The sequence below is a fragment of the Phyllobates terribilis genome, unplaced genomic scaffold (assembly GCF_046119375.1).
Source record: "Phyllobates terribilis strain yellow unplaced genomic scaffold, ASM4611937v1 Scaffold_1__5_contigs__length_1240528914, whole genome shotgun sequence".
Classification (NCBI taxonomy): domain Eukaryota; kingdom Metazoa; phylum Chordata; class Amphibia; order Anura; family Dendrobatidae; genus Phyllobates; species Phyllobates terribilis.
Genome location: NW_027362761.1, coordinates 259393828 through 259413968, shown reverse-complemented (window position 1 = coordinate 259413968; position 20141 = coordinate 259393828). Strand labels below are relative to the sequence as shown.

General features: G+C 43.7%; 1 protein-coding gene across 1 annotated transcript; it reads left to right on the top strand.

Annotated features, from left to right (window-relative positions):
- The first annotated feature begins 3938 nt into the window (after window positions 1–3938).
- Window positions 3939–4760, top strand: LOC141258436 (olfactory receptor 9S13-like). Its single transcript, XM_073673465.1, has one exon. It carries the CDS (start codon window positions 3939–3941, stop codon window positions 4758–4760), a length of 822 nt encoding a protein of 273 aa, XP_073529566.1.
- Window positions 4761–20141: the final 15381 nt, after the last annotated feature.

Below are 20141 nucleotides of genomic sequence, written 5' to 3'. Positions count from 1 at the left end.
CATTGATTACCTTCACTGTCAAAAAGTTTTTTCTAATATTTAAAATTTGCATGGATTTATATAGTGTGACCAAGTTGTCAAGCACTTTCCAAGTGATGCTAAAATCACTTGGAAAGCGCTTGACAACCCGCATGCGAAAATGCATGTGAAGAACGCTTCACATCCGCATGTCCCTGGCAGGAAAAACGCATGTACAATCCGCATGTACAATCCGCATGTACAATCCGCATGTACAATCCCCATGCGTTTTTTCTGCCAGGGAGATGCAGAAATGCTCAGGAAAAAATCAGGAGCATTTCTGCATCGTGGGCACATAGCCTAAAGCTGATCCCTCTACAGTATAACATCCCTTCAGATATTTGTAGACAGCTATTAAGTCTCCTCTCAGTCTTCTCTTTTACAGGCTAAACATTCCCAAATCCTCTAACCGTTCCTCATAGAACTATGAGCTGTAGAAATATATCACTTATAATCATAATGATTTATTATGGTTTTCCAACATGTCCATAAATAAATATTGTCTGTCAGCGATTTTTGATTAGCTGTCCAGAAAAAAAGACAAGTTGTCACTCTGAAAGTCCACGTTCTTCAGATGCATTTCCTTTAAAAGAGCGATATTTGGTTTAAAATGGATAAGAGGAAGAAGGACCAGTATGCGCTTCTGAAAGGAGTGTAACCCCTTAACATTCCAGGTTAGTATACACAAAATGACTACCAGAGGATGAGAAAAAATGAAGCCGAGACAAATATCATCTAGTGGTAGATAAGCTCAAATCTAGGTGCAGACACCATGGTTTCATAACAACAGAGAACAGGAAGTTGGTATCATTTCAGGAATATTTATTCCTTCAATATATCCTAACATCTTGCACAAGGACAATATAATAAAATTAACAAACAAGGTGACACTTAACAAAAGTGATCTATAACAAGGAACAAGAGTCATTTGAAATGTGGACCTCCTTTTTTTCTGGCCATGTCCGACAACTCCCCCATCTCCCCACACCCTGATGTTGATCTTTAGGCAGGTTGGAATAAAGTGAGCTTCTGTTACTATAAGGGAATGAGCTGGATTGCTCAAACCTAGGTCACTGTGAGGGCGAAACCTCCTATCTTTCTTTGAGGCTATCAAGGGGTTCAATGAACCAGGTAGCTTCCTCTGGGTTGGTAAAGGCATGGAAAGATCTGTCTGAATGCTAGTCCCGAAGGATCGCTAATATCTCAGTTAGAAACTGACATTTTTCTGATGTAATGTCGAGTAGATGATGCTAAAGGCTTTACATTGCCTAGTTATCTTGGCTGAGAAGTCCTCGAAGAAAAGAAGCTGCACAACCCTAACTGTTAAGGTGTGACCAAGTCTCCAATAGGCCTGCATGATTTCATTTTGCTAGAAACGTCTAGATTTTTTCGTTATGACTTGTATCATGCCCACCTTTTCACAGGTAGATACTGGAGGGCCAATGTGATGGACTCTGGCAGAGTGAGATATTCAAGGCTTTAGGAATTTCACGCTCACAGAGGATTCACAGTTCCCTGGGAGGAAAAGACTCCGGTAAGCTTAGAATTTAGGACTTCCTTTTCAACTGATTTTTCAGGTCTTCTATATGATCTTTGACATTTTATTTAGCTAGCCTTTGCAAAGTAGTATGATTTGTTTGGGTATCATCCTTACTAGAGATTCTGAATTCCATTTTAGTTATTTGCTCAGGAGTTTTATTTAGTTGCTTCAGCAGCATCTACGGATTTCAGGCAACAGTTTACTAACTGCTTCAGAAGCCAGTTGTTTGCAATCTATTGTAGATATGTGGATGCAAATTGGTCTCTTCCCTCCTTATCTGATAATTGTGCTGGGTGGGAGGCCAGCAGGGTCATACATAGAAATCATGGGGCCCAGTAGCAGAAGTTCTATTTGGGCACCTCCCCCCAAAAAACCCTTAATATTCGGCAAGGTCACAGAAGCGTATATCTCACAACTTTGCAGCCCTTACAAAGTAATTTTCCTCCTATCTAGTGCTCCATACAGTTTTATGGGCACCACAATGTCCTCCACACAGTATAATAGCCCCATATAATGCTCCACATACTATAATGGACCCCATGTAGTGCTCCATACAGTATAATGGGCCCCATATAGTACTCCATACAGTATAATTGACCCCATATATTGCTCCATTCAGAATATTGGGCCCCACATAGTGCTCCATACAGTATAATGGCCCCACATAGTGATGCACACAGTATAATGAGCCCCATTTAGTGTTCCATATATAAAAAAACAAACAAATATTCACCTCTCCCTGTTCCCCTGCTGCTCCGGTCTCCTTGGCATCTTCTGACCCTCTGCACTGCTTAGCCCAGAGGGCGCGCTGTAATGATGTTATCACACCCTCTGTGCTGAGACGTCACAGAGCTCAAACGCAGAGGGGGAATGACAGCTCCCTCTCCTATCATTGTATTCAACTGTATTGGCATCCAGGATTCCAAAACAGTTGAAAGTACAATGCGGGGGGGCCCCCTGGCTCACAGGCCCCATAGCAGCCATGTGGTCTGCTGCCATTGGTGGTAAGCCACTGGTGGTCAGAGATGGAGGCGTCATGGTTTACTGCAGCAAGAGGAGTTATCAACGTGAGGTGAAGTCATAAATTTTGTCTCATAACATAGGAAATATTATTCCATAGATGGGGAACAGCCTCCAGAACCAATATGTGGTCTTCCAGACTACCATAAGTTTTGCAAGCAAAGGAACAGGCGGTGGGGGTACTCGAGAACCCAGTAGAGACATGTTTTTATATAGCCAGCCCTGAAACCAGATATCAACATTGGCAATACTGTAAAATAGTGACAAAAATTAGCCCCAATCTGAAAACCCCTTTCATAATAATGCATTAGTTTTGTATAGATGAAAGATGAGCGCTCAGAATTAAGCCCTCTGGTGGGCCCATTGTTCTCCACTCTGAAATTGGGCCCCAGGTTAACTTATGGACTTGAGCCTCACTACAATTAGCTTAGTTTGTAGCTGTGGAGCATGTGCTAGGATATATAAAGATATGTTCTTCCTCCCTCAAAAAAGAAAATATCACAAATATACTGTATATGTACCGTATACATTCAACACAGTCTTATGTTTGGCAAATAATACTATTATACAAGTAACAAATGCCTCCATACAAAATCCAGTGTACTAACACCAATACTGCTAACAATAAGATATTACAAAAAATATTATTGCCATCGTAATATAAAAAATAATACTGCCACATCATGACCAGGTAACAAACGAATAATACCACCATACTGATCATTAAAAAAACCTGTACCAAGAATAATATTACAACAATAGAGGTGATAATACAGTGGTAAATACCAGTTGTACACTGGCACTATACTGTAGAGATAATGGAGTAACTCAACAGTGACATTCTCTTTAATAGAACTCATTAATTTCCCCTGTTCTTCTCCATTTGACCCAGAACGCCAAGTTGAATTCTTCTTTTTGTAGAATATAACACACAGAAATCTTTTGCTCATCACTTTTAAAGGACCCGCCTTATTTTTACCTACTAAACAGACTCCATAGAGTTCCACCTTCCGTTGCTATACACTTGTACACATCTATCTCCATCACATCTATCTCCATATAATTTAGCCCACCATTTGTGCCTCTATACAATACTTATGTCCCAATTTGTGCCTGTATATAATAATTATAATACAAATCCATAACAATGTGTGTAAAACCCATGCTATTGTGCTAAGAATGCAATTCTCTTATACTCTTCTTTAGGATTGCAGTTTCTAGGATGCAAATAGTTGAAGCTCAAAATGTTACCTCTGTTAAGAATTTTATTCTTATGGGCCTTGTAATGACCCCTGGATTACAAAGTATATTTTTTCTTCTTTGTCTTGTTATCTATTTTTGTACAATTTTTGGAAATTTCATGGTTGTTATCATAATATTCTTGGATGCAAATCTTCATAAGCCTATGTATTTCTTATTGGCCAACCTGTCCATTATCGAGATCTTCTATACAACAAGTGTAACTCCCAATACTTTGAAGAACTTTCTTAGTAAAGACAGGACTATTTCCTTTATTGGATGCTTTACCCAAGTGTTTTTTTTTGCCGCACTTGGGAGTTCTGAATGTGTCCTTCTCTCCGCTATGGCTTATGATAGGTATATTGCTATATGCCAGCCCTTGTTATATTCAGTACATATGAATCCTATATGTTGTTTCCAACTAGTTATTCTCTCGTTGACTATTGGATTTCTAAATTCTCTTATACATACTGTTTCCCTAGCTATATTACCGTTTTGCAAGGACCAAATAATCCAACATTTTTACTGTGATTTTCCACAAATTCTAAAACTTGCTTGTACAAATGCTGAACCTCATGAATTAGTATCAATTTTAGTTGGAGGGTCTGTTATAACTGGTAGTCTTTTCTTAACACTGGTTTCCTACATTTGCATTCTGAGAGCTGTGTTTAGTATCCATAGTTCACATGGAAAACAAAAAGCATTTTCTACTTGTGGGTCTCATCTCATGGTGGTGACTCTTTTCTTTGGGTCTGTGATTCTTAATTATATGCTTCCTGGCTCAATGATGTATAATGTACAGAAAAAAGTGATCTCAGTAATGTATGCAGTTATGACTCCGCTTATTAATCCAATGATTTATAGTTTTAGGAATGCAGATTTTAAGAAAGCCATTAACAAAAAGATGGTTGAGAGAAAAAAAGTGGCCTTTAAGCAAGTATGAAGATAGCTTAATGGGAGCTTTAACCCCTTTACCCCCGATGGTGGTTTGCACGTTAATGAACAGGCCAATTTTTACAATTCTGATCACTGTCACTTTATGAGGTAATACCTCTGGAACGCTTCAACGGATCCCCCTGATTCTGAGATTGTTTTTTGTGACATATTGTACTTCATGATAGGGGTAAAATTTCTTCAATATCACTTGCGTTTATTTGTGAAAAAATCGGAAATTTGACCAAAATTTTGAAAATTTCACAATTTTTAAAATTTGAATTTTTATGCCCTTAAATGAAAGATATGTCACATAAAATAGTTAATAAATAACATTTCCCATATGTCTACTTTACATCAGCGGAATTTTGGAACCAATTTTTTTTTTATTAGGGAGCTATAAGGGTTAAAAGTTGACCAGCGAGTTCTCATTTTTACAACAAAATTTACAAAATCATTTTTTTAGGGACCACATTACATTTGAAGTGACTTTGAGGGGCCTTTATGACAGAAAATACACAAAAGTGACACCATTCTAAAAACTGCACACCTCAAGGTGGTCAAAACCACATTCAAGAAGTTTATTAACCCTTCAGGTGCTTCACAGGAATTTTTGGAATGGGGAAGAAAAAAATGAACATTTAACTTTTTTCACAAAAATGTTACTTTAGACCCCAATTTTTTTATGTTTGCAGGGGTAACAGGAAAAAAATGGACCCAAAATTGTTGTGCAATTACCCCTGAGCACACAGATACCTCATATGTGGGGAAAACCACTGCTTGGGCGCACGGCAGGGTTCGGGAGGGAAGGAGCGCCATTTGACTTTCTGAATGTAAACTTTGCTTGAATAATTAGCGGACACCATGTTGCGTTTGGAGAGCTCCTGATGTGCCTAAACACTGGAAACCCCTCACAAGTGACACCATTTTGGAACCTAGACCCCTCAGGGAACTTATCTAGATGTGTGGTGAGCACCTTGAACCCCCAGGTGCTTCACAGAAGTTTATAACATGGAGCCGTGAAAATAAAATTTTCACATTTTTTTCCCACAAAAATGTATTTCAGCCCCCAGTTTTGCATTTTCATAGGGGAAAAAAGAGAAATTGCACCATTCAACTTGTTGTGCAATTTCTGCTAAGTAACCTGATACCCCATATGCGGGGGAAAACCACTGCTTGGGCACAGGGCAGGGTTAGGAATGTAACGAGCGCCATTTGACTTTTTGGATGCAAAATTTGCTTGAATAATTAGAGAACGCCATGTTGCGTTTGGTTAACCCCTGATGTGCCAAAACAGTGGAAACCCCCCACAAGTGACACCATTTTGGAAACTAGACCCCTCAGGGAACTTATCTAGATGTGTGGTGACCACCTTGAACCCCCAGGTGCTTCACAGAAGTTTATAACATGGAGCCGTGGAAATAGAATTTTCACATTTTTCCCACAAAAATGTGTTTCAGCCCCCAGTTTTGCATTTTTATAAGGGTAACAGGAAAAATTGCACGATGCAATTTTTTGTGCAATTTCTCCTGAGTAAGCCAATACCCCATATATTGGGAAAATACACTGGGCGCATGCCAGGGTACAGAAGGGAAAGAGCACTGTGTGACTTTTTGAACGCAAAATTGGCTGGAATCAAGAGCGGACGCCATATCGCATTTTGGGAGCCCCTGATGTGCCTGAATAGTGGAAACCCCCCACAATTGATTCTATTTTGGGAACTAGACCCCTCAAGGATTTTATCAAGAGGTATAGTGTACATTCTGAACTCCGATGTACGACAGAATTTGATAACATTAGGTCATCATATTGAATAAGTTGTCATTAGTCTTGAGTGCAAGTGCTCGCTACTTGAGTTTGCATCGGGTACTCGGGTATGCACCATGTATCATGGGTTCTCGAGGGACATGCTCGAGTCCCCGCCCCGCATGTTTCACGGTTGTTAGACACCCAAAAAAAACATGCTGGGATCACTCGTGCATGGCAGACGATCCAGCAACATTTTTTTTGGCCATGAAGCATATGGAGCAGAGACTTGAGCTTGTACCTCGAACATCCGCGATACTCCGTGCATACCCGAGCACCCGATGTAAACTCAAGTAGCGAGCACTTGCGCTCAACACTAGTCGCCATATCGTCATCATTTTTTTTTCTTTACTTTTGAAAAAATCCCAACCCTAATGCAACCCCAACCCTAACCCTAGCCCAACCCTAACACAACCCTAACCCCAATCCTAATACAACCCAACCCTAACCCTAGCCCAACCCTAACCCTAGCACAACCCTAACCCTAGCACAACCCTAACCCTAGAGTTTATTTTTTACGCCGTTCCTCGTGCGGTATAAGTGATTAGTCGACTTTATTCTTCGGGTCAGTGCGATTACAGCGATACCAGATTCATATCGGGTTTTTATGATTGACAGCTGTCACACACTAAAAGACGCTTTTTTTTGCAAAGACTAGTTTTTCCATATTTTGGTCGACAGAGTCATGTGATGGCTTGTTTTTTGCAGGACAAGTTGACGTTTTTATTGTTACCATTTTCGGGCATGTGATATTTTTTGATCGCTTTCTATTCCGATTTTTGGGAGGCAGAATAAACAAAAACCAGCAATTCTTGAATTGTTTTTTTGTGGTTCCGCGTATGGTAAAATTGATAAGGCAGTTCTTCGGGTCAGTACGTTTATAGCGGTAGCGCATTTATATTTTTTTTTATGTTTTGGCGCTTTTACACAATAAAAACTATTTTCTAGAAAAAATAATTTTTTTGTATCGCTTTATTCTGAGAACTATAACTTTTATTTTTCGGATGATGGAGCTGTATGTCAGCTTGTTTTTTTGCGGGACGAGATGACGTTTTCAGCGGTACCATTTTTATTTACATTCGTCTTTTTGATCGCGTGTTATTCCATTTTTTGTTTGGCGGTATGATGATAAAGCATTGTTTTTTGCTTTGTTTTTTATTGATTTCTTTTACCGTGTTCACTAAAGGGGTTAACTAGTGGGACAGTTTTATAGGTCAGGTCGTTTAGGACGCGGCGATACCAAATATGTGTACTTTTATTGGTTTATTTTTTACAATTTTTTTTTCTTTTTTTTTCAATTTCCTACACTTTTTTTTACTTTTACACATTGTCCCACTATGGGACTTTCACTTTTTGCAGCTTGATCGGCTGTATAGCATAGAGAGCAGCAGCTCCTTATGCTATGCAGACTGTGAGCGCTGCACACAGGGAGACTTTGCTTTGGTCATGCACTGCGTATGACCAAAGTAACTTCCTGCTGTCTGCTGAACCTTCATTTTTTGTAAGTACTTTTTACTGAGCAAAACAGTTTAGATCTAATATTTTCATTGTTAAGACATATCTTGGCCTTATGGAGTGCTGCTGCATTCTTTTGATATACAGTTATATGAAAAAGTTTGGGCACCCCTATTAATCCTAAGCTTTATATTTTATAAAAATTGGTGTTTTTGCAACAGCTATTTCAGTTTGATATATGTAATAACTGTTGGACACAGTAGTGTTTCTGCCTTGAAATGAGGTTTATTGTACTAACATAAAATGTGCAATCTGCATTCAAACAAAATTTGACAGGTGCATAAGTATGGGCACCTCACCAGAAAAGTGACATTAATATTTAGTAAATCCTCCTTTTGCAAAAATTACAGCCTCAAGTCGCTTCCTCTAGCTATTAATGATTTCCTGGATCCTGGATGAAGGTATTTTTGACCATTCCTCTTTACAAAACAATTCCAGTTCAGTTAAGTTTGATGGTCGCCGAGCATGGACAGCCCTCTTCAAATGATCCCACAGATGTTCAATGATATTCAGGTCTGGGGACTGGGATGGCCATTCCAGAACATTGTAATTGTTCCTCTGCATGAATGCCTGAGTAGATTTGGAGCGGTGTTTTGAATCATTGTCTTGCTGAAAGATCCATCCCCTGCGTAACTTCAACTTTATCACTGATTCTTGAACATTATTGTCAAGAATCTGCTGATACTGAGTGGAATCCATGCGTCCCTCAACTTTAACAAGACTCCTGGTGCCGGCATTGGCCACACAGCCCCAAAGCATGATGGAACCTCCACCAAATTTTACTGTGGGTAGCAAGTGTTTTTCTTGGAATGCTGTGTTTTTTTGACGCCATGCATGATGCCTTTTTGTATCACCAAACAACTCAATCTTGGTTTCATCAGTCCACAGGACCCGCTTCCAAAAAGAAAATTGGCTTCTCCAAATGTGCTTTTGCATACCTCAGCCGACTCTGTTTGTGGCGTGCTTGCAGAAACGGCTTCTTTCGCATCACTCTCCCATGCAGCTTCTCATTGTGCAAAGTGCATTGTATAGTTGATCGATGCACAGTGACACCATCTGCAGCAAGTTGATGCTGCAGCTCTCTGGAGGTGGTCTGAGGATTGTCCTTGACTGATCTCACCATTCTTCTTCTCTGCCTTTCTGATGTTTTTCTTGGCCTGCCACTTCTGGCCTTAACAAGAACTGTCCCTGTGTTCTTCCTTTTCCTTACTATGTTCCTCACAGTGGAAACTGACAGGTTAAATCTCTGAGACAGCTTTTTGTATCCTTCCCTTGAACAACTATGTTGAATAATCTTTGTTTTCAGATCATTTGACAGTTGTTTTGAGGAGCCCATGATGCCACTCTTCAGAGGAGATTCAAACAGGAGAACAACTTGCAAGTGGCCACTTTAAGTAGCTTTTCTCATGATTGCATACACCTGGCTATGAAGTTCAAAGCTCAATGAGGTTACAAAACCAAAAAAAGTGCTTTAGTAAGTCAGTAAAAAGTAGGTAGGAGTATTTAAAACAAGAAAATGATAAGGGTGCCCATACTTATGCACCTGTCAAATTTAGTTTGAATGCAGATTGCACATTTTCTGTTAGTACAATAAACCTCATTTCAAGGCAGAAACATTACTGTGTCCAACAGTTATTACATATATCAAACTGAAACAGCTGTTGCAAAAACACCAATTTTAAGAAAACATTAAGCTTAAGATTAATAGGGGTGCCCAAACTTTTTCATATAACTGTATTTTATAGTTATGGCAGCTGGCACCAGTTCACATTAGGAGGTGCTGGTCAGGTTTTTTTTGTTTGTATTACTATAAGGGGGTGTAACTGCCTCTTGCCTGATTTTGCACTCCTCCCATTAACCAGCAGGTGTTGTATAAACAGCTCTGCTTGCCCTTTAAATGTAGGTGTTTTTAGCACAGAAGAAGACATGTTTGTCCGTTTAGTTGTAGGCTTGTAGCCCAAAAGTGGCATGGAAGGCAGAGTAGTTACCCATCAGGAGGAGGTTACCTTGCCGTGGTTGGTGGGCACACATGAATTGGCCAATTTATGCACTAAAAACCTTCATTTTTTGTAAGTACTTGTTGCTGAGCAAAACAGTTTAGATCTAATATTGTCATTGTTAAGATGCATCTTGGCCTTTAGGAGTGCTGCTATATATATATATATATATATATATATATATATATATATATATATATATATATATATATATATATATATATATATATATATGTATTGAACAAAATTATGGCATATCAAGATGCTGATTAGACAGAAAGATTATTGCACAGTTGTGCCTTAGGCTGGCCACAATAAAATGCCACTCTAAAATGTGCTTTTCTATAGTGTTGGGGGACGTTCTGGAGGGGTCCGAAATCCAGTCAGTATCTGGTGTGACCACCATTTGCCTCACACAGTGCAACACATCTCTATGCATAGAGTTGATCAGGTTGCTGATTGTGGCCTGTGGGATGTTTTCACCATAAACTGGCCATGACGAGGAGCTCCCTGCAAGATTTCAGACACCGGAGTGAAAAGAATTACCAGAAGAGTTGTGAAAAAGCCAAGAATCACCTGTGGAGAGCTACAGAAAGACCTGGAATCAGCAGGTACAATTGTTTCAAAGAAAACTATAAGTAATGCACTCAAACTCCATGGCCTGTATGCACACTCACCACACAGGACTACATTGCTGAACAAAAAGCATGTTCATGCGTGTTTAATGTTTGCTCAATGACACTTAGACAAGCCTGTGAAATACTGGGAGAATATAGTCTAGTGAGATGAGACCAAAATGTAACTCTTTAGATGCCATAATACACACCATGTTTGGAGGCTAAAAGGCACTGCATATCACCCCCAAAACACCATACCAACAGTGAAGTTTGGAGCTGGGAACATCATGGTGTTGGGCTGTTTTTCAGCAAACTTCATATGATTGAAGGAACGATGAGGGGACAAATGTACCGAGACATTCTTGATAAAAATCTGCTGCCATCTACCAGGATGATGAAGATGAAACGATGTTGGATATTTCAGAAAGACAATGATCCCAAACACACAGTCAAGGAAACTCTCAAATGGTTTCAGAGAAGGAAAATAAAGCTGCTAGAATGGCCCAGCCAATCACCTGACCTGAATCCAATAGAGAATTTATGGAAGAAATTAAATCTAATAGTTCATAGGAGCCCACAGAACCATCAGGATTTGAAGACTGCTTGCGTGGAAGAATGGGCCAAAATCACACCTGAGCAATGCATGAGTCTAGTTTTCCATGTTGCAGGTATCTTGAAGCTGTCGTCAGCAACAGTGGCTTTTGTACGAAATATTAAACTTCATTAAGCGTGTTCAATACTTTTTCCCTGTGTTATTTTTCATTATTACATATATCTTAATTTATGGACATCTGTAGTTTGATTTCTTTGTCTGTATGGATTGGATGGGCTTTTACTGACATCTGGTGAGAATTTCATGTCAATAGAACCTTTAGAAATATAATTACGTATAAAATTGGTGACGTGTTCAATATTTATTTCACCTGCTGTATATTGTAGGGATTCACTCTCTCTGGTAGGCATCAGGCCTTAGGTAGTGTTCACACAGGCAATGCAGTTTTGGTCCAAACATGTGCAGTTTTTATTGCTTTCTACAGGTTACAGACCACCAAACTAAACTCATAAACATAAATCTCTAGCCTTATCCAGGTGCATACTAAACAAAACAGACCCTAGCTACTCATACACGGCTAAGCTAGCCCCAGCTCGGTCAAACAAAACAGCTATTGTTGATAGAAACCACTGATACTTGCGGTTATCTGCACACAGCCTGTGCAGACTCTTCTTAAAGAGAGATGCTGACCTGTCTCTCTCTCTTCAGCTCAAAGAGACACCCAGTCTGGTCAGCTTCCCGGATCTGTCTGACTTAGATGAACACCTAGCCTGTTTAACAGGCTAGGTGTTTAACCTATATATTTAACAGTCCTTCTACAAGTGTTACAAATATTACCAGAGGCTCAATGCTGTTATTGTGGCCTCAGGAGGCATCAATAGTAATAATGGGTGTGCAATTTTTTTCTAAACTTTTTTTCTTAAATCAAAACTGTTACTAAAGAAACAGCTTTCCTCTAAGTATTACCTAAGGTACAGTATATTTGGTTTAATAATATACTTAAATAGGAGGCTAAAATCATGAAAAGTGCCAATATTTCTGCAGTTCAGAGTATGGTAATTCTCACGTATTTTTAACCCTCCGTCACATACAATATCGGTTCTAACGAGTTCACATACAATGTGACTGTCAGGCGCAGGCTAAAAAAATACCTATAATATCTAATGTTTGCAATGACGCACCCCCTGGGCCATATTCTTTAGGGGGAATATCCGGAGCCGGATCAGATGGGGGTTGTAGTCTTCCGAGTGGCTGTGACCCGGTCCGTGCCCAGGGTGTCAAACTCAGTTGTATGTGGCAGTCCTACAGATGTTAATAAGTTCTTAATGTCGACTACGCCACCCGTTGTATTGCGGTCACTATGGCCGCCGCTGCAGCAGGGTCCGCTGAGGCTGATGGTGTAGGTGCAGCTTTGGTGATATAACCCCCAACGGGTGGGGTATAGCCTCAGGGGGATCAGGTGCAGAGGATGGGGGTTGTGGTGATGCAGTGTAGACGGCAATCAGAGACAGAGTCGGGTTATGCAGTTTAGGATGTTTACTCACTGCTGATGTTCCGGTCACTCCAGCTTCGAGTGACCTCCCGAGCCGTGCTGCGTCCACCAGGTTCTGGATCCAGCCAACCCCCAAATAAGTCCGGAGCGTGACCCTGAGCTCTCCTTCTGTCCTTTCTCTGGCCGTCCCCACTATTGATCCACCCAGGTCCAGCTCCCTCGGGCCTTCTGTTGGGAGACCCTTGGCCTTGGGTTCCCTGACCCTCCACGTGGTATGCCTTCGTGGTGGATGTGGTGGGTGGCCGTGGCAGACGCTGCCCACGGCCTCCGGTCTCTGGCTGGGGTGTGTTTTTGCCCCCACCAGCTTGGGTTCCGGTACCCTGCTGCCGACTCTTCACCCGGGGATTTAATTTGGGTTCTTAGAGTCCTCTCTTCTGTTTCCCCCTCTGGGTCTCTCTTTCTCCTCTCTCACTCTGGGTCTCTCTTCTCCTCTGCTCGCTGACTTTCTCTCTGCAACTGACCCTGTTCTTAGTTGGTGCCCACCTTATATACACCCTCTATGTGTGAGCTCAGGTGACCAGCACCCAATGAGCTCCTATCTTTACCCAGGCTGCTCCCCCTATCTGCCCCTACACTACTTGGGATGTACCACCCCCCTCCCACTCCAGCCAGGAACAGACTCGGTCGTACCTGCACATTTCTAAGTGGGAGTACCGTCGGTCTGCTCCTCGGAAATGGGATGTGTGTAGTGCATGCAGCCTACCGAGCTCAGTTCCACACTCCATCCTTACCCGGGAGTGGAATATCACACCTCTGGGTTGAGGTGCAATACCCCTGTAGCAGCCGAATCCTCAGGGTGCTACATTCCCCCCTGGTAAATCACAGCACGTCCTCGGGCTGTAAGACAAAACACCAAAACATACAAATTTTTGCATAAACATATAAAACATATAAAACATATAAAACATTATATATATATATTTCAATTTAAAACATTCTCGTCGTCTCTTGCTCCTCCTCCGGTCACTGTGCAACGTGTGACCGGGTAAAGTGCGACAGTCTCTCTGGAAAACTGGTTTTCCTATAAAACCGGTAGGGGGCGCTTTAGGACGCGCAACTATATACAGGGATATGGCCGCTCTCAGTCCTCGGCCAGGTATTGGGGAGGAATGACCGCTCTCAGTCCTCGGTCAGTGGGATTTAGGGAAATACGGGTAACAGTTCACACATGCTGGTCCCAACGGGGACTATATTAGCAACAGCAACAGTTTCAGTTTCAGTTTCAGTTTCACGGTTTCAGTTTACGGTTTCAGTTTACGGTGCCCCGACGGGCAACTATATACAGCTTCTGCTTCGCTGTCCTTAGCGACGGCGTCCTCCTGCTCTTGCTTTATGGTTACCTTTGGCTTCAGACCCGTCCGGGTCCTCTTGCTCTTCCTCCTCACACCGCAGCTCTTCCTCCGTCAGGCGATGCACATGGAGGGCGTAGGGACCTTTGGCACACTTGTGCCAGGTGAAGGTGACCTCGTCCCCGATGTAAAGGTCACGACCTCTGTGTCCCTCCGGTAGGTGGGACTCAACGTCTCTCCTGGTTACGAAAACGTCGCCTAGGGTGTGGTGGTCTCGGATGAAGCCCCACCCATGCTGCAGGTTAAACTTTATCACAGTCCCGGTGGTGCGGGGACTATGCGCTGCATGGGGGTCTCTCCTGGCCCGGCTCTTCTGCTCCGCGCTCTTTACTTGAGCTTGCTGTTCCCGGACCCGCCTCTCTCTCCGCTCCCTCTCGAAGTCCTCGAGCTGTTGGCGGCAGCACTCAGCACGCTACGCTGCAGCTGCCCGAGTCTCTTGAGTGAACCCCATAAGATCTTCTCCGGTGGGGTCCCACTCAAATTGGGTCTCTTCAAGCGGGGGCGAGATCCTTATCACGGGCTTCGGAGCCGGAATCAGGGGTGCACACATGGCCCCAACCCTCCTCTGGTGCTCCAGTCCATAATATTCCTGGGGCCAGATGAAAGGCTGCCCGTCCGGCCACGTGTGCTGGGCAAACAAGTCCTCTCCCAGACGCGGCACCCTTGGTTTTACGGGCGCGGGCGCGGTGATGGTGGCGCCCGGGTTACCCAGGCCTTGCGGCCAGGCCTGGGGCACCTGGAAGGTGAAGGGCACCGTTAGGACGGCGGCGCCCTGGGCTACTTGGCCCTGTGACCAGGCCGGGGGCTCCGCGGAGGTAGGGGGCGCTGTTGGTATTGCGGCGCCCGGGGGTACTAGGCCTTGCGACCAGGCTGGTGGTACTTCCTGCTTGGTCACGCTCGGGGTCGAGGCGTGTGACGTCACAGGGGTCGCGGCTCCCGTTTGAGGCCTAGTCTGCGGCGGTGACGTTGCAGCGACGGGCACGGCAGGATAGACTTCGGGCTCTGCGACGGGGAGCTGGGGCAGGTACGCGGTTTCCCGGTCTGGGGTATAGACGTCCCCTTTACCTGCCTCCACTCGTTCGGCTCCCTTCTCGGCGCCGTCTCCGGCCTTCAGTCCTCCCGCGCCATCCTCAGAGGCGGTCTGTCTCCTCGTCTCGGGTGGCGTGCTCCGCTGACAGGTCTCGGTCTGCTGGGCCATCTCACGGCTCCACTCCGCCAACGTCTCTCGCTGCACCCGGGCCATCCTCCTTGCGAGGCTCTCCAGAGCGGTCTGGGCACACTCCCGGTCTCGGGGGAGCTGTGCTAGGACCTCCACTAGGCCTAGTGGGGTCGTTGTTTCCAGCAGGCTCCTGACCAACGGGTCGGTGCTGCTCTGCTCTTCTTCCAGCAGGCTCCTGGCCAGCGGGCCGGTGCTGCTCTGCTCTCCTTCCTCTGTCTCTAGCAGGCTCCTGGCCAACGGGCCGGTGCTGCTCTGCTTTCTCGCCATCTCCGGGTAAGCTCCTCCGATACTCTTCTCCAGGCTTCTTGCCTCCGGGTGCGCTCGCTCTAGACTGCTCCAGGCGGCACCCATCTTTGTTCTCTCCTTTCGTCTCCTCCCACCTCGAGGGCGGTCCCGGGGCCACTTGGTGACTGTCAGCTCCAGGGGGAGTTCTTTCACGCTGACAGACACCTCTAGCATCACAGTCTCTGTTGGTGGGGGCGGTTTCCACTTTTGGCGCCATTTTCGGTCCTGGCCCACGATGGGAGGTGGCCTCTCGCCACCCTCTGGCACGCCCATAATGGCGTCCGCTCTTCCAAGGCGGGAAACCTTTGGAAATGGCGGGAATCGCTTCCCAGTGGCGGGAAACTCTGCAGATGGCGGGAAAAAGCTGTTAATGGCGGACAACCGGCTGGAATCAACTGGTGATGGGGTCCGATGGCGGGGACCCTCCGGAACCGGCAGGAGACTTCTTTTTGAGGTAAACTTGCACTTTTCTTCAGGCACGCAGTACCCGGGTGTTGCGGGCACGTAATCCTGCCGACTACGCCAAAGTTGACGCGCCCCCTGGGCCATATTCTTTAGGGGGAATATCCGGAGCCGGATCAGATGGGAGTTGTAGTCTTCCGAGTGGCTGTGACCCGGTCCGTGCCCAGGGTGTCAAACTCAGTTGTATGTGGCAGTCCTACAGATGTTAATAAGTTCTTAATGTCGACTACGCCACCCGTTGTATTGCGGTCACTATGGCCGCCGCTGCAGCAGGGTCCGCTGAGGCTGATGGTGTAGGTGCAGCTTTGGTGATATAACCCCCAACGGGTGGGGTATAGCCTCAGGGGGATCAGGTGCAGAGGATGGGGGTTGTGGTGATGCAGTGTAGACGGCAATCAGAGACAGAGTCGGGTTATGCAGTTTAGGATGTTTACTCACTGCTGATGTTCCGGTCACTCCAGCTTCGAGTGACCTCCCGAGCCGTGCTGCGTCCACCAGGTTCTGGATCCAGCCAACCCCCAAATAAGTCCGGAGCGTGACCCTGAGCTCTCCTTCTGTCCTTTGTCTGGCCGTCCCCACTATTGATCCACCCAGGTCCAGCTCCCTCGGGCCTTCTGTTGGGAGACCCTTGGCCTTGGGTTCCCTGACCCTCCACGTGGTATGCCTTCGTGGTGGATGTGGTGGGTGGCCGTGGCAGACGCTGCCCACGGCCTCCGGTCTCTGGCTGGGGTGTGTTTTTGCCCCCACCAGCTTGGGTTCCGGTACCCTGCTGCCGACTCTTCACCCGGGGATTTAATTTGGGTTCTTAGAGTCCTCTCTTCTGTTTCCCCCTCTGGGTCTCTCTTTCTCCTCTCTCACTCTGGGTCTCTCTTCTCCTCTGCTCGCTGACTTTCTCTCTGCAACTGACCCTGTTCTTAGTTGGTGCCCACCTTATATACACCCTCTATGTGTGAGCTCAGGTGACCAGCACCCAATGAGCTCCTATCTTTACCCAGGCTGCTCCCCCTATCTGCCCCTACACTACTTGGGATGTACCACCCCCCTCCCACTCCAGCCAGGAACAGACTCGGTCGTACCTGCACATTTCTAAGTGGGAGTACCGTCGGTCTGCTCCTCGGAAATGGGATGTGTGTAGTGCATGCAGCCTACCGAGCTCAGTTCCACACTCCATCCTTACCCGGGAGTGGAATATCACACCTCTGGGTTGAGGTGCAATACCCCTGTAGCAGCCGAATCCTCAGGGTGCTACAGCAATTTCAGTGCTCTAAAAGTGATCAGTGACCTTCATAGGGATGTAATAAAAGAGACTACACATAATCAGGTGCAAAAAAAAAAACATTTACTTAACATAAAACTAATAACTCTGAAATACAAACATTTCAAAACTCCCGCCAAATAGTCCCCAGTTCGACTCTGTCAAAAAACTCTACAAAGAAAATTTATGGAAACAAAATTAATTTTAAGGTACCTTAAGTACTATTAAACACATATTCAATCAGAATTAGATCCTGAAGTTTCCCCAGAAAAATTACACTTGCAGAGCAAAGAGCATGAATTACACATCATTTTTGCATGTGTCAGGCAGATTGCATTATGACATTTGTGACATTCATAATTAGAAAGCCTTCTGATTCCGCTTTCCGTGGTGCAGGTGGTGCATCTCCTTCTTTTGGGAGGTGGTGCAGGTGGTGAATTTTCACTATCATCTTCTGGGCGGAATCTTTTGAGCTGAACTTGAAGGCGAGAGGGGATACCGATTGTTTTCATACTTCTCCTGCGTAGCTCTCCAAGCACTAGTTCATGGGCCAATTTTTTCAGATAGAATCGTCTACGGAGTGGTTCAAGCTTGTTTTCAAGGTAAATGACTTGTGAATTTATACCACCCAAATTCAACATAGCAAAAAATATGACCATTGGCCAGCGTTTGGTGTTTCTGCTGACGTTGAAAGTTGAGCACATCTGATCAGCTGTATCAACACCCCCTTTGGTTGCATTATAAAATGTAATTATCTCCTTTTTTTTTTGTGCCTCAGTCCCAGGATCGATGGCATCATCATCATGAAGTGTTGATAGAAGAAGTACAATTTTTTTTTGCTTGTGGTACATAGGAAACCAAAACCTTTCCATTATGGAATGCAAACATACTACTGTACTGTTGTCTCCCTTTCACACTTACAAACTGTGTAGGCAATTCTTTTTTATTTTTTCTTACAGTTCCGACATATGAAAGCTTCTGCATTTTCAGATAATCAATCAGATCACAATTTGAAAACCAATTGTCAGCTGTTGTATTGTGACCCGATCCAAATAAGGGCTCAGCCAGTCTTTTTACAACATCACTGGGTTTGTTGCTGACACAGTAAGGACCTTCTGGTTGTTTTCCTGCATAAACTTCCAGGTTGTAAGTGTAGGTCTTACTGGCATCAACAAGGGCATACATTTTTATTCCATATTTGTTAGGCTTTGATGGAATATATTGACGAAAGGCACATTTACCACGAAAACCAGGGAGCATTTAGTCAATAGTGAGATTCTCCCCAGGGCAATAGCTTTTTTTACAGTTTTCAACAAATTTTTGTAATATATCACGAATTGGAGCAAGTCGGTCATGTGTTTTACGTTCGGTTCGGGTAGTTCTGTCGTCAAACCGAAGGCAACGAATTAGAAGCTTGAATCTGTTTATGGACATAACAAGGCCAAATTTTTCAACTCCATCCCCATTTTAACTCCAAAGTTCCTCCAAACTTTGTCTATTTGCCCTATAAGCTCCTGCAAGGTATAATAATCCAAAAAAAGCACGCAGTTCTATTTCATCTGTGGCCTTGATGGTTCTGTTGCAGATGAACTTGTCCTTTATAATGTCTATATATTGGTTGGTATATGTGACAATAGAGTCCAGAATGTCATCTGTGAATAAACTATTCCAGCATTCAACTGCAGTTTTTGCATTACTTGCAGTTCCTATAACTGCAGGAAGGTGAGTAATAATGTTTTGAGGTTCCCTACGTTTTTTCTGGAGTAGCTTCTTGTTCCATTGGGTTTTTTTATCTTTTCCCATATAATAAGATTCTACATCTTCATCCTCATCACTGTCACCATCTTGCTCTGTTTCAGAATCCACTTCACATACTTCCACCTCATCATGAGAATCAATCTCACTTTCCTCTCCTAAATCCTCATTCAGTGTGGGGTCTGCATCATCTAACAGCATGTTTGTTACTTCCTCAACATCAAGGTTTTTTGATAAATTGTACATTTTCCTCTCCATTTCAGCAGATAATCTGAAGCAAGAGAAGGAATATGTGTTAGGGAACTACTGTATATGCCTGAGCAGCACACTTTCTTTTTTAATCTGCCTTATTTCTATGAAATATCCTCACACTTTGTGCTTATCATTCATAAAACAAGCTAAATAAACAATTGTGATGAATAAAAACATAAAATACCAACCTTATTGAGTGTGACGTGTTCACATACAATGAGCCTGAGAGATTAGCGCAGTTATATCTGTCCTCCTGAAGCTCTGCAATCCAACTGTGGTATGAGGTTTCACAGAGCTGCTAGAGACAGGAGACTACCTGGAGGGAGGGGATTTCCTCACAATCTGGTGAGGAAGGAGAAATGAAAGTAAAAGAGATGTGCCTGTCAGGCCTATTGTATGTGACGGAGGGTTAAAGGGAAATATTATTTTAGAAGATCTATCTTTTTATACTTATCTGTGTGATGAAAATGAAAATGAAAGACTTAAAAATTCCAAACTCTCCAGACAGTTAAAGATTGAAGCTTCCCTTCAAGATCATACAGCTGTTCCATATTATATTTTCCTGTGGTAACTGATCTATATGGGTGCTAAGTAAAATTAGGGAATCAATTCAAAGTAAATTAAATTCCCGACAAATTTCACAAAAAATCCAGATTTGCCAGATTTCCAGTATATGGATTATGGCTGTGTCATATTTTGCTTCATTTACTTTTTTTGAAACTTTAGAATAATTATTGCTTCAATCAATAGTGTTCTAATTTTCCGTCGGTATGG

Coding starts and splice junctions, on each gene's coding strand:
- LOC141258436 (XM_073673465.1), top strand. CDS start 3,939: ATGGTTGTTATCATAATATTCTTGGATGCAAATCTTCATAAGCCTATG.